At 42.2% G+C, this 15232-nt stretch overlaps 1 protein-coding gene across 1 annotated transcript in view; it reads right to left on the bottom strand.

The window, feature by feature from the left end:
* LOC122816237 (embryonic polyadenylate-binding protein-like) overlaps nucleotides 1-15232 on the bottom strand; it is a 457099-nt gene that overhangs the window by 197247 nt on the left and 244620 nt on the right. Inside the window, exon 5 of the mRNA XM_044088980.1 lies at nucleotides 14400-14539. Coding sequence (XP_043944915.1) covers nucleotides 14400-14539 — 140 coding nt within the window. The remainder of the gene's footprint in view (nucleotides 1-14399; nucleotides 14540-15232) is intronic.

The raw sequence follows: 15232 nt of genomic DNA, 5'->3' as shown, positions 1-15232 counted from the left end.
ATTCATTCTTAAAAGTGCACAAGACTTGGTCCATCAGGGAGAGACTGACACTATTCAGCACAAGCTTGGGTAATTGACTTTCGTTTCTCAGTCTCATTGCATGCAGTGTTTCCAGCTAACTATGGTACAGTACTGTATTATCAATTCTTACAGGAAAGATTGGAAGCCAAGAGGGAAAAAAGTGATAAATATCAGATAGGTTTTGTTTAACAGTATTTTAAGAGTAGTACCAACATCCTGGAAGAAAACTGTGGTAACTAATACCTAGAGAGGATAAAGATGCATCAAATCCAGCTTCATACAGACCCATTTCAATACTAAACCAGGATTATAAAGTGTTTGTTTATAACTGCTAAGAGAATTGCAAAAGAGATGCCAAAAATTGATAGATATGGCTCAATGTGGCTTTGTTGGGACCAGAGACCAGTTGGCATAATGGTTAAGGTCTTCACCTCGCAGGCACAAGGTTCGATCCTGACCTCCATCAAATGCCTGTTTGGAGTTTGCACTTTCTCCCTGTCTCTCCATAGGTTTTCTGCCACATCTGAAAAACATGCCGAGTGTTTCCATCTCAAACACTCACCAATTAATGGAGCTGTAGGCAGCAGCACAGACTCTACATGGTGCCCTATAGGGGGAAGAGTTTACAGACCAACCGCTTTGGGCATCTACTGTGGTCTGTAGTATCCTCAAGATAGAACACAAATCACAGACTGAGCACTGTGGCAGGGCTAGTCATTCAACGGTGTAAAATATGGCTCTAATTGATTCAGACTAATGTCGCCAAAATGGGTTGTTACCGGTGATAAGTGGCTTGAGGACCTACCTACCTCTGACCTACGCCAGGGACCCTTGCTAACAGTGGGTGGTGTACATGAGCCCCTACTGGCCAGTGTGTGCCTGCCATAAAGCCCAGCAGCCCTGGGTCAATAAGCTACTGGCCAGTCAGTGTCTAGTTGCCCAGCCTTTATCTGGGATAGCTCTGTTCAGCGAAAGCTGGACGATAAGCCAACCAACCTGCCAAACATGAACTGACAGGACACAGCTTGGAAGTGGATGACATGATGATACAGAGGTGGCTGGACATCTTTATGTATCCAAGAGACTATATGGAAGGAAACTGCAGCAAAGTCACTTGGCTTTGGATCCAGACTTCAACTCAGGAGGGGGACAGGCTAGAAATGGTGTAGGAATTGTGGTGAAAAGCTTCAGGAGGCAGTAAGACTCATGGCAAGCAGACTCCAGTGTAATGATAGGGCAGTATTCATAATCTCAGCCTATGCCCCACAGCAGGGTTGTGACAGTGAGGAAAAGAATGCATTCAGACAACAGTTGCAGGACCTACCAGACAAAGCAGGACAACATGAATTGATGTTGATAATGTGTGACTTGAATGCACATATCACGACAGAACAGGATAGGATGACTGCCTGTGTCCATATGGGTGGGGCAACAGGAATAAAGAAGCAATTCTACACTTCTGTCTGGCAAATGGCTTGATATTAGCCAACCCATGGTTCAGAGAGAGAGAGAGAGTCACAAGATCACAGAGTAGCCAACATGCAACTCAGGTAGACTTCCTCCTTGTAAGGAAACTGCACTGGGGTAGAATCCATGACTGCAGAGTCATCCACAGTGAATCAGTCAGCTCACAGCATAAACCACTAGTTGCCACAATCAGCTGCAAGCAGTGCTCAGAGAAGGGTGTAAGGTCAACAGAGACCAGGCTGAATACCTAGAAGTTGGAGAGAAAGTACAACAGTTAAACGAATTACTCAGAGCACTAGCACCCCAAGAAGACAATGAAACAGGTGGAGTTGAACAAGAATGGCAATGCCTAAAAGCAGCATGTGTTAGGACTACAGAAAAGATATGTGGCCGAGCCAGGTATGGAAAGAAGGTACATAAGGAAATGTGGTGGAATGCAGATATCCAGGAAGTCAAAGGAAAAGAGTGCAGGAAGAAGTGGGAGACAGAAAAGACTGACCAGGCTAGGAAGGACTACTGGTTGGCTAACAAAGAAGCTAAGAAAGAAGTTGCAATAGCAGAAAATAGGGCATTGGAGGCACACTGTCAACTTCTGGAAAGTGACTCAGTAAGTGGCACAAAGAAACTACATTGGGTTGCAAGGCAAATACAGAAAGATGAAGATAACAAAAACCTGCTCACCAATCCACAGGACAAAAGGCAGATGGAAGGAGCATTTCTGCTTCTGTACTGCCCCAGAAAGCCTATGATGAGAGAAGAGGAGACACCCTAGAAGTAAGAACAGCACTAAGGAAAATGAAGTCAGGAAAGGGAAAGCAGCTGTCTCAGATGAGGTCACAGCAGATATGATAAAGATGCTGGGTGAGGGGGGAGAAATGGCTCCTGAGGGTACTAATAGTGTGGAGAGAAAGGAGTATCCCAGATGACTGGAGAAAAAGCATACTCGTGCCAGTGTAAAAGAACAAAGGGGACATCCACAACTGTGGGCAGTACAGAGGCATCAAACTCCTATCACACTGCATTAAAGTTCTGGACAGGGTGATTAATAAACAGATACACCATAGTAGAATGTAAGATGGGCAATGAGCAGCTTGGATTCAGAACAGGATACAGCATAATTGTCCTGATGTTTGCAGTGAGACAGATACTTGAGAAGCTAGAGAAGAGGAGAGAGTCCAACTGGGCATTCCTAGACTTGGAGAAAGTATACAAGGTCCCAAGAAAGCGGATCTGAGCAGTATTATGGTGGTTTGAAGTCTCAAACATTGGTAGAATTAGTGCAGGCTACATACAAGGACCCAATGACTCAAGTACGAACAGTGTTTGGCCTCAAAGAGGGGTTCCCAGTGGGAGTGGGTGGTGTACACCAGAGTTCAGCTCTGAGCCCACAGCTGTTCATAGTGATGGACTACATTAGCAAACAGGTCAGAGGGGACGGATCAACAAAGCTGCTGTATGCAGATGATGTCTGAAGTCTGAATGAAGAGGTCAAAGCTAGAATCAGAGGGGCTGCAGCCAATTGGCAGTGTCAGGTGCAGTCTATGACAGAAGAATGCCAAAGAAGCTGAAAAGTACGGTGTACAAAGGCAGACAGTGGTGCAACCAGTACTACTGTATGGTACAGAAATCTGGGCAGTAAAGACAGAGCAGTTGAAGCTAGAGGTGATGGAAATGAAGTGCTCAAGAAGTGTGGTAGGATGCACACTGTGGGACAGACGAAGAAATGAGGACATAAGAGCAGAAGCCAAAGTAGCTCCAATTGCAGAAAAGATCAAAGAGAACAGATTATGGTAGTTTGGACATGTGTAGAAAAGCAGAAGACAATCTGGTGAGGAAGATTTGGGACAGACAGGAAGAAGGTAAGAGGAAGTGAGGACATCCAGCAAAGAGGTGGATGGATTGTGTGAAAGAAGATCTGCAACAGTCAGGCATGAATGTTGAAGAAGGCAGGAGTGGCACTGAATCTAGAGAGTTGGCGACAGTTAACACGATACCTCGACCCCATGTAGAAAAAAAATGTGAAAAAGGGAACTGATGATGATGTGGTTTTGTGGAGGAAAGGCAAACATATGACAACATTATCAGAACATTAATGATCAAGAGGGAAGCAGAATGCAAGAAAATACCACTATTAGTGGGTCTTGATGCAGAGAAAGCATTTGACAGAGCCAGCTGGGACTTTATGAGCAGGGCAATGGAAGCATTTGGGTTCCCTGATAAAATTAAGATTGATTAGGAGGATATACGAGGGATCGGGGTGAAAATTGAAGTGGGTGGGGTCCTCACTGACAATTTGTTTGAGCAAAGGAACCAAGCAGGGGTGTCCTCTTTCCCTCTTTCTTTTTTGCATTATATTTAGAACCACTGGCAAAGAAAATAAGGAACTCAGAAATTCAAAGATATAATTGGTATGGCAGCCAAGAAAAGCAGGCTCTACTTGCAGGTGATATTTTACACCTGACAAAACCAGAAAAGGACATTACAGTGTTGTGAAACATTTTGAGATGGTTTCAAATCTTTTCAGATACAAAATTAATGAAGCTAAAACAAAGGCAATAGCAATAAATTATGTACCCACATACAAATTTGTTCAGCAATACCCATGTTTAGGGAGACATGAAAAAATGAATATTTAGGAGCATGGATTAAAAATGATTTTGGTGTGGCAGCTAAAGCTATTTAGGAGGAGACTAAACAAAAGATTATACAAAAACTGAGAAATTGGAATCTCTATTATATGGTTATGGATAGCATGATACAAGAAATTAAAATGTGTTTAGTCCCTTTAGTCTTAAATGCAGGTCAGACATTTTTAGAAAAGCTGTGGATAGCAATACAGCTGAAGCATTTTTTTTTTCTGGGAGGGGAAGACTAGGTTCAAGTGGAATAAGCAGATTCTGCCAATAGAACAAAGGAGATTGGGATTACCAGATTAGAAGAGGTATTTCAGAGCTACACAGTTAATTCTCCTATACATACCACAAGCAGAAGGCTATAATTCAAAATGGAAAGGGATGATTATGAAAAAGGGAAAAGCTCAAGAAACAAGGACAGACTGGGATTTTGGATGCAATGCAGCAGTGGTGGTGGTGCTGCGGTAGTGTAGTCGCCTCGCAGTAAGACGTTGTCCTGTTCGATTCTCAGCTAAAGCGTCTTCTGTGTGGAGACGTGCGTGAATGGGCATATCTTCGTCGAAGGTTGTGCATCAGGGCTGGCAACTCGGTACGTAAAAGTCTACTGACAATCATTAGTGGACCGGAGTTCCGCTATGGTGACCCCTAACCAGGAAAAGCCGAAAGATGCAACAACATCTTTAAGGAAAAGATATGAAACTGTCTCAAATGATTGGATCCGAAAGGACAGAGGTCAGCAAGCAAAGGAGAGTAGTACTGCTGAAACTGAATTCATCCTCAAGTCTTGGTGAGTATCCTCACAAGGTGGACCCTATTTTTCACAAAATCTCACCAAAAACAATACTGATATAGAGACTGCATTTTATAGGTTCATAGGCTGGTACTAGGCTATCAGCCCTAGGGCCTATACAAGCCTAGCCATAACAATTCCCTGGATATTTCTTTCCACAATATTTACTTCCCTGGACCCCTGCCTATCAGGGCAACTTACATGATCCCCGGGATGAATTTTCCATCTCCCATCCAATCAAAGTTCCTTTTGATGAGGGCCAAGGAGGCACTCTGACATGTATGGGCAGTCTATTCCAGAGTATGGGGAGTCTCTGGGTCAGGAACCTATCCTTCCAGCATGTTTTGTTCATTGTGATGACAAGGTTTAGATCCCTGGAGCGTGTGGCTCTGAGGGATTGGGATTTCTTTAAGTGGAGCATATCCAACAGCTCAGGGTTTGAAATGGCCTTGTATGTTAGTTAAGCAGAGATCACCTCTGAGTAGATGATATGCCACAGAGTATAGCTGGAGGTTTTTTTTAGATGGGCAGCATAGGGCATCTACTTTAGGCCTGTGATTCTTTTAGTGAGGTATTTCTGCTGCCTTTCCAGCTGTTGCAGAAGTCTTGTGAGGTACATACCAAATGGGGCGTTGTACTCAATAATGGGTCTAACAAGGGAGGAGTTCAGTGGGACAATGACCTCCTTTTTTCTGGATGAAAAGCCCTTGGTGATGAGATGTGCCACATAGGATTTCCTGACTGTTGTGGTGATGTGGTTATCGAAGTTGAGACCACTGTCCACCTGTGTCCCAAAGTCTTTCATCACACTCTCAGTGTTTAGTATACTGCCACCTATGTGGTAATTCATGGGTACATGTTTTTTCCCAAAGGGGATAACTATACATTTCTTGGCATTAAACTTGAACTCATGGCTCTGGCACCAAGCATCTGTTTCCATAAGGCCCTTTTGTAGAATATCCACATAATTTGGGGATTCAATAATGGCTCCCAGTTTGCAGTCATCTGCACAGTTTGTTAGCTGGAGTCCCTTAGTGTTGGCCTGTACTTCAGAGAAGTAGATGCCAAACAAGAGCAGTCCGAGGACTGAACCCTGAGGTACTCCACTTGTCTGGAGCTGGATTGGTTACTTTTACAGTCTGGGTTCTGTCAGTAAGCCAGTTGGCAACCCGAGTGACGTAGGGATTTATGCCCAGCTTAGTAAGTTTATCTATGATTCCAGAGTAGCAGATGGTGTTGAAGGCCTTGGCGAGGTCCAGATAGGCTGTGTGAACCACCTTACCCTCGTCCACAGTTCCGGAGACTGATTCGAAGAAGTCAATTAGGTTCAAGAGACAAGATCGGCCCTTCATAAACCCAAACTGGGTGGGGTCCCGTGTCTGAAGGTTGCCAATGTCTTTGTTTATAAGTTCCATGCCCTTGCAAATCAGGCTTGTCAGAATGATGGGACGGTAGTTCCCGGGATCCAAGGTGGATCTCTCGTTGTGGAGTGGGATAACTGCAGCTGTGCGCCACTTAGTGGGCACGAAGCCTGAGGTGAGGCTATGATTAAATACAACACTTAGGTGAGGTGCCAGTCCATTTTGTAGCTCATGTAGTACACAGCCCGGGATGTCATCTGGTCCCATGGATGCTGTATTCTTAGCTTTGGAGAGTGCGGTTTCTACATGTGTGGCTGTGATTACCAGAATTTGGCAATCGTTTGGTACTGAGATGGGCCCTTTAGTGGGTGAGAGGGGGGGTGAGGTTGGCACTAAATATATCTGCCAGGATATTGGCAATATCCTTGGGATCAGTATATTTAATGCCATTCTGCTGTAGCTCAAAGCATATCTGAGCATTGCCATTTAGATTCTTGACAAAACTATAGAATGCCTTGTGATTGTCTTTGGAAATTTTATTTTCGTAACTAGCTTTCGATGATTTTATGCGGGATCTCAGCTTCTTACTGATGCTGGTAAGGGAATTTTTTTGCATCCTGGGATTTTCCTCTTTTCTGCAACAGTTTCTTTCTTCTGTTGTATAGTTTATGGCAGGGGACCACCAGATTGGCTTCCTTTCTTTGGAGGAGAGCGTCTTGGTTCTATTTGGGATGGCAAGATTCACGCACGAGTGGATGTTCTCATACAGTGCCTTAGTGTAGGATTCAGCAGTCGAACTTTCAACTCCCATCTGCATGGGTGTCATGAAGTTTGTCACTTCAGACTTGAGTAGCATGAAGTTGGCTTTGGATAAGTTTTTTACGGAGGTTTCCTTACTTGAGGATGGGATGTGGATGTCAAGTGTGATTTGCTTATGGTCAGACCTGACCAATGAGGGGGTGACCACTGGTGTGGAGCATCTATCTCCCATGTTGGTAATGACCAGGTCTAGGATATTGGTGCCCCTGGTGGGACAATGGATTAGTTGATCCAGGGCATTGGAATTTATGAATTCCAAGAACCGTTAGGAAAAGGTGTTGGTACCAGAGTAGTTTTCCCAGTTAATGGCAGGGTGGTTGAAATTTCCCAGTATTAGGGTGTTTTGTTGTATCTTAATATTTTCCAGTATGTTTAGAAAGATGTAGTGAGAATCTTGGGGCATGGTGGGGGGATCTGTAGCAAGCTACAATTTGTATTGCAGTCTTACCTAGTGTTATAGTTGCACCTGGAGAATTTCAGATGCATTGTGTTAGGCAACTAGCCTGGAGGTGTGAATATGGACACTCCTCCACCTTTAGTATTTCGGTCTTAGTCTGGTGGCCGGAAAGTGTGGTAAGAGTTATAGCCTGGTATTACAGGAGTGCTCTCTGGAGCCTTGAACCAGGTCTCAGTTACTGCACAGATATCGATGTTCTCCATTTTTAGAAGTGCCTCGAGAGTGTGCATTTTGAGGTTTAGACTTCTAGCATTCAGTAGCATTAACTTCAGATTTTGCATGCTTGTGTCTGTTACGGGGGTGGTTTAGTCCTTTGAACCTTGCCTGAAAAAGGCAATATAGGGGTGGCAAGAGCTTTAGCCAATAAACTGAACCCCAGAGGTGATAGGTGCACACCATCTCTGGCAAAGAATCGTGGTTTGTCTATCATGTCATCCCAGGCAGATTGACACTGGATCCCCTCTGAAAGACACCAGAAGCTTAGCCAATTGTTGAAGTCAATAATTTTGTCCTTGTACAGTGGTATTATTCTGGGCAATGGCAGGATGCTACTCAGGGCTGGGGGGTCATACCTGCCTAGGCCACATGATCCAAAAGCTCTTCCATGTCTCTTTTCATGCAGTCCAGGGAGGTACATCTCAAGTCATTCACTCCAACATGGGCAATGACAGAGTTGTATTTGTACTTGTTGTGGAGTGACTGGAGTGACTTGAGTGCATGCGTTATGTGGCAGATCCTGGCACCAGACAGGCAGCCGACTAATTTTCTCCTTGTTCAGCCTGGTGAGTGAGACATCAGTGTGCCTGACTAGAGAGTCACCTATGACTAAAGTGTTGGGTACGTTGTCTTGCCTTAGGGGCTGCTGTTGGGTGGCACACTGGTGTTGTGAGCTGTGTGTCACTTTGGTTTTGACTGGTGTTTGTTTGCGTTTCAGCTTCAGAGGTCCTTGTTGCTTGGGCAGGTTAATGTTAAGGGCCTCTGCATATGTGGGTTTAGTGTTGCTATGTGTGGGTGTTGATGGTGTGGGTTTTGAAGGCTACGTGTTGCTTGAGGTGTAGTGCAGGTGTTATCTTTCTCCTTTTTACTGTCTAGTACAATCTTGGCTGGAGAGAGCTTTGCTTCCAGTTTGGCTACGTTAAGTGCATCTCTCGCAGGTTGTAGTGTTGGGTGGTAGGAGAGGGCTGTGTATACAAGGCAGTTGCTGCATTGCCCCAGTACATCCAGATTCACCAGGTGGACAGGAGAAATCACTGGAAGCTGACCCTTAGACATGCCTGTTTAGGTGCTTTTTTGTAAAGTACAAGAGCTGTTTTCCCTTACTTTTGCAAGGTACTTTGCAATTATAGGCAGTTTAGTGCCTACAATTAATTTCTCCTCATTAACAAGGAGAGTTCAATCCTCCGCAGTGGTGGTGCTGCAGTAGCGTTGTCGCCTCACAGTAAGACGCTGTCCAGTTCTGCCAATCATTAGCGGCCCAGAGTTCCGCTGTGGCGACCCCTAACCGGGAAAAGCCGAAAGACACAAACAAGGAGAGTTGAATGATTGTATCAGTTTAAGGCTTCCTAGTGCTTTCCAGCAGGTTCTACAGCAAGTGCTAGTCACATGGGTTCAGATTTTACTGCTACTACTGAGAAACCAGCTAGTTCTAAGGGAAATTTTGAAGAGCACACTTTCTGGCACCTGGAATGGTTTAATCGTAGCCCTGAGGTGCTGCACAATGCGAAAAATGCCCAAACACGTGCAGACTGAAGTCACTAAATAATGAAGTACATTTGAGTTTCAGACTTCATATCCTTCACAAAAATGCATGCCAACACAGACCCTGTTATTCTAGAAACTTTAAGTTTATAACCGTATTTAAAATCTGTCCCTATTTTTGGGCCTTTTTCCCCTTATTTTACACTTTGCCCAGATTTCTTGTGTTAAGAGATTGAGAGGTATAATGCGCTTTAACTTATTTTGCTTTGGTTACAACTCTGACTCAGAGGAAGGGAAAGACCTTCATCAAGGTCAAACTCCATGGAAACAAAGCACTGATCTTTTAAACAGTCTTAAAGAATTAGGGTGTATCATCTATACTGAATTTAAGTGCCTTGGAAAGCGAAGGTTCTATTAACTCTTACATCTCTCTTTAGGTTGACACAAGGTGACCTCTGGAGCTCTATCAACTCTCTGCTCTGTCCTTGGGCTGCTGTGACAGTGCACATAGTCTCGAACATAATTCATACAGCTTGATGTTGGACATTAAACTCTAGATGGGAAAAGGAGGGACCGGACATCCCAGTAGATATTACCATATGAATTTCTTCCTTACAGAAAAAGCAGAAAATATCATCTAGTGGATCCTTAAAACTGATTACATAGATGCCAGCGTCTCAAAGTCTTGCATGAAGTCATAGGAGAAAGTAGGAAAAATAATACCCTTCAGCTCTCAGAAGCTTATGTTTTGATGGCTTTTTGATTAAAGGATTCTGTCAGGATTATATGGACCTGTGCTTGTTTTGAATAGGAAAAATGTTCAAGCATCACAAAAGTCCCTAGAATTTTACTAATACGGAAAAAATATATTGAACAAGCCCCTTAGTTTGTTTTTCTCCTCACATGTAGGAAAAGTAACTCAAATTTTGATCCTATTGGTACTGGAGGAAAAAGGTTAGTAAGGGATAACGGTCTTTACGGTAGAGTGATTAAAAAAAGTCAACAGAAAAATAGGAAAAATTTGGTTTTGAAGAAAAGGCAGTTCCTTGCTTACAAACGTTCAAACTAAAAATGGAACAGGTAATGTACACATTTCTTTAAATGAAATGTCAATTTCTCCATTTTAAGTGTACAACAATGCCATCAGAAATATGGGCAAACATTTTAGTGTGTAAACTTTCTGCTAACGCTAGTAGTTTTACTGATCGTATCACAAGTGCCTACAATGACTGCATTTTCCAGATTTCCTCTATACTGTAACTTTATTTAGCCAAGAAGTTTTCATTAAATTGTCCTAATAAGTACTAAATACATACCTTTCTAAACCATGCTTATCGACAGACTTAAAATCCTTCTAATGGTAAGGATGCAAAGGGGATCACTTTCCCACTGTGCAGTCAGAGAAAGGGAAGATGCAGAATCAGCCAAGGGATAAGTTACATAAATGCTGCACATCCAAAACTGGTTTATGCATACTCTTTCCCGAAAGGTGATGGCATTATGTACTTTGTATTAACAAGTCTCGTTCTTTATGGATAATTCCTTTAAGCAGAAGGGGGATACTTACAACGCAACTGAAAAATGTTTACCTGAATATTACCAGGATAACATTTACATCCGAAAGCCCCTTCAGCAAATAAGGAGCTTTCTGTTACCCTCTTCAACCATCAAAAGGTTCCAGCTTAAGATTTGTTTGCATCCAGAGGGGTAGACATTGGTCAAAGATGTCAGCATAGCTCCCTGCTGTTACACTTTTTTCTGCACTATAATGCAATTTGCGTGTAAATTCCTACAGTGAAATGAAAGCTTCACCAAGGTGGGGTCCAAATTAAATGCAGCTACAGTGAGAACAGCTTGAAACACTGCTGAACTGCCATGCTTATTCAGGTGCTGAAGTCTCTGGATAGGAGATGCAGAAGAATGAAGCCATGAATGTGACCTGGATGGCTCAGGACTGAACAGCAAGTCAGGATCTGAAAGACTAAGTAGGGGAATGGTTAGAATGAGCAGCTTTGCACTGGCTCACTCAATGTGTGTGTGTGTGTGTGGGGGGGGGGGGTGATTCAGGTTTCTAGGTCGGTCACTTCACTCCTGTGCAAATTTTTTGGAAGGCTTTTTCCCTGTTACTGACCCTTCAGCTGCCATTGGTGCCTATGTTCATCAGGTCTACTGGGCACTTGCAAACCCACAGACTTGCTCCACCCCATGTTTGAAGCCATTGAGGAGATGACATCCTGGTGAAGTGCCACACTGCTGCCAAATTTTCTCTTCTTGCTCTAGATTCCCGGTTTCCCCCTGCTCATGCTTGTACTACATTATGGGTGAATGTGCAATGGAGATGTGCAGTATATAGTCTGCCTCTGTGGCAACACAATGTTATCCACTTACATTCTTGTTAGGATACTCTCCTTACACATTATCAGCCTCCACCAGTGATCTAATGCAATGACCATGTATCAGATACCAGTGGGTGGGGCTAGGGACTCAAGGAGACAAAAGCAGCTCTGATTGCTTTCTGAATGACAGCCTGTGCAATTCTCTCACCTCATTGGTGGTGATTAGCCAGGAACTTGATCTGTGAGGAAAGAAACACTGCAAAGAGGGCTAATGTGCATCAGGCAGCACCCAAAAAAACAGAGCAAGTCTTGTGTTTTGGCAGCAAGGTGGTTGGCAAGGAGAATTTCGGAACTTCAAAAATGGCTGGGTACTTCCTGTTTTTTTGGAAGTAACTTGAAGCTGAAATAAGAGCTTTATGTCTCCCCAAGTTTTTTTTCTCTCCCAAGATAGCCTTACACTTATCAGACTTGGATATCTAAGACAAGGTGAAACAGACAACATAATCCAGCTCCACTAGTAAAGCCTGCACTACAACCCAGCTTTGATTATCAGCTTGAGTGTCTGAAAGCTGGCATAGTAGGATGGGTGGAGCGATGGCCACTTGCTGCCACAATCTCTGAGGGGGATTGTCCGATTTGGCTGCAGACTTGAAAGTCACGGAAGCAAAAAGCACAAAGACTAAGACAGAGTATTAGGGGGCAGATCCTGGTAATTGTGGGCAAACACACTAATCTTTTTGATATGCCACACAAGTGAAAATGCTCACGTTGATGCAGCATGTAAAGCACTCAATGCAGCAACAGCAGCTAAAGGAAGTTTCCAGCAATGCTGACTACATGTGAGCCTCAAATACAAACAGGCATGAAACTAGCACTGATCTTCATGGAGGCAGAGAAACCGCAGAAGGTAAGACTGTACAGTAAAGAGGTGAATAAAAGCCAAATGTTAAGATTTACTGTTACAGTGGCCTACCCATAAGGAAGAATGGAGAGATGGAAAGATAGGTTATCAAGCAAGAGAGTAGTATTGCTGGAACCGAGTTCATCCTCATATCTCGAGTACCTTCAGCTGGTGGACCTTGTTTTTCACAAAATCTTACCAAGATGACACTGATATATAGACTATGTTATACAGCATGTAATATGGACAGAAGGTTAAAAAAATAAGAGATAGTTGTGTGCACAAGACCCAGGATAAGTGCCCAATCCTGGTAGGCGCACTGCTGCCAGGACTTGAAAAAATAGTGTAGAATCCTGAAGACACGGAAACATTTCTACAAAGGGGCTAGGCTAGTGTCAGGGGGTGGACACCCCCCCCCCCCGTTGAAGAAAATAGTCCACAAAAATCACAAAATGATACGCGAAACGAGCCATAAAGACGACAGAGTGGACTATTGAGGATAAAAAAGAAATTATGTATCATCTAAACTCAAATTCCAGACAGATATACAAAAAGACAGAAAAATTAAATACTTCCACAAGAAAAATGGTCAGAACCTTCAAATAAAAATGTGTTCATTACTACAACAGATTTATGAAAAACATATAAACCAATGGCCGTTTGAAAAAAGTAGCAACTGAGGAAGTGCAAAAATATAAAGAAAAAAAAATCTAGAGACTTCTGGAAGGTATAAAAAAGAAATATGGGCATGGGAAAGAAAGATCTGATATGGTGCAATATTTACACAAAGGAGAAAACCAGATCAATACAAAAAAGCCAGTCCCAAAGACATTCAAAGAAATACAGGCAAAGGCATCCATATATGGAAAATTTCACAATAAAAAAATAAGATTAAAAAGAGGGAATGCAGAAAAGAAGACTACTAAAGTAGAAGTTAAAAATACAGAAATAGAATTTAAGGAATACATGCAAAGTGAAGGATTTAGTGCAGAATATCTAAAGGGTTATATCACAGCATGACAGAACAAATCCCCAAAGTAAGGAGAAACAGGATGAGAAAGCAAAACTAATCAATACAAAAAGAACAGCACAAAAGATATTTGAAGAGAAATGCAGGCAAAGGCATCTGGACATGGAAACTTTTACAGTACAAAAAAGAAAACAGAGGAGTAGAAGAAGAGAGTATTAGTAATGGAGAAGTTAGAAACTGAGGTTAAGGATTACCTGCAAAGTGAAGGATTTGGTGTTACTATATCACAGCAGGAAAGAACAATGGATCCCCAAATTAAGGAGAAGCTAGTGGAGTGGGAAACATCTGATTAGCTGCCATATGAAGATATTCTGGAGCCTTCCATAAGAAACCAAAATAAACAGCTGGAGTTGCATAGCAAGGAACAGAAAACTGCGGCAACTCTGATGCAGTGAATGCTGTGGAGTGATAGGCCTAAATTAATTTGTTCCACTGGCTTTTGTGCACACTTTTCAGCTGATGAATTGCCATTTTTTTGGTGAGTTTCGTCTCAAGACACTGGGACTGTCAACGTTCTATGTGTTATTCCCTCCCCAACCTGAGAACAAGTCAAACCAAACAAATAGTATAGGGTACAGTATTAGTCAGGCCTATTTTTAATACTATTTTTAATAGTAATTCTCAAGCAACCAGAAACTACAGTTAGCCAGCATCTACCAATCCCCATGGGTACCGGTTAACAGAGTTTACTGTACAAAATAAGCAAGTGTGAAAAAAAGGAAAGTCTCTTAATCTGCAAAAGTAGTAAGTCACCAACAAGAATTTCAGTTTTGCAAAAGATCCCTTTAGACAATAATCATTTTATAATCTTAAGTCACAATTCTGGCCATTTAAGGATTTTGCATTCCAGAATAAACTCCGGACAGTACATACAGATAAAACTCACCAAATTGTGAAAAGATCTCCCTTAACCTTTCATCATCCATATCCTCTCCAAAATTTTTGATGTAGACATTAGTAAATTCCATCGCTTTTGCACCATATTCTGATTCTCGTTCCTTTCGAGATTTAAACTGCCCCACATACCTATAGTGAGAAACAGTTCTATTAAAACTTTCGAAAATGTAAATGATTAACTGCAAAATAAAATGATATGATCAATATGCAAAGTTATGGCACAGACCATACCACGATAAAAATGTAGTAGCTAAACACGTGAGCAGTTTGATTCTTTTTTTACATGAGCAGTGCAAAAATAAGACATGGAGTAAAAATATTTCATTATTTTAAGTCCAAAGTTAAAAGGAGGGTTCACTATACACTAAGTCAACAAAATACAACCCAGATAAAAATCAATATTAAATTATTTCCTACAAAACAAGTATTTTGTTGACATGACAAAACATTAGTATAGTTGACAGGTATATTACTGACCACCTTAGGTTTCTGCTCATCTGAGGACAGCACTTGCCTTAACAGATTTAAAGACAGCCTAAATATTGCTTTCTGCCTCCTTATTCAGAAGTACTTAAGATGCTTTCTAAAAATAAATCCAAGATGAGTAGCACTTTAAACATCACTACAGAAAGGCTCCTTTATGGAGCAGAATGTTTCTTCAGTTAGCATAAAATTAAATGAGAAATGCTTCTACCTTACACTGCAAGCCACTGACCAGGTTTTCACTTAAGCAAATGCATGCAAAGGGATGAAAGTAGTTAATGGTTATTAAAATGACAAAAATCAGACGTTTGGCAGCAACAAACTGCAATAGTATTTCAA

The sequence above is a fragment of the Protopterus annectens genome, chromosome 12.part0, assembly GCF_019279795.1.
Source record: "Protopterus annectens isolate FY-2018-M chromosome 12.part0, PAN1.0, whole genome shotgun sequence".
NCBI classification, from domain to species: domain Eukaryota; kingdom Metazoa; phylum Chordata; order Ceratodontiformes; family Protopteridae; genus Protopterus; species Protopterus annectens.
Note: the sequence above shows the minus strand (reverse complement) of the source record. Positions and strands in the feature narration are given on the sequence as shown.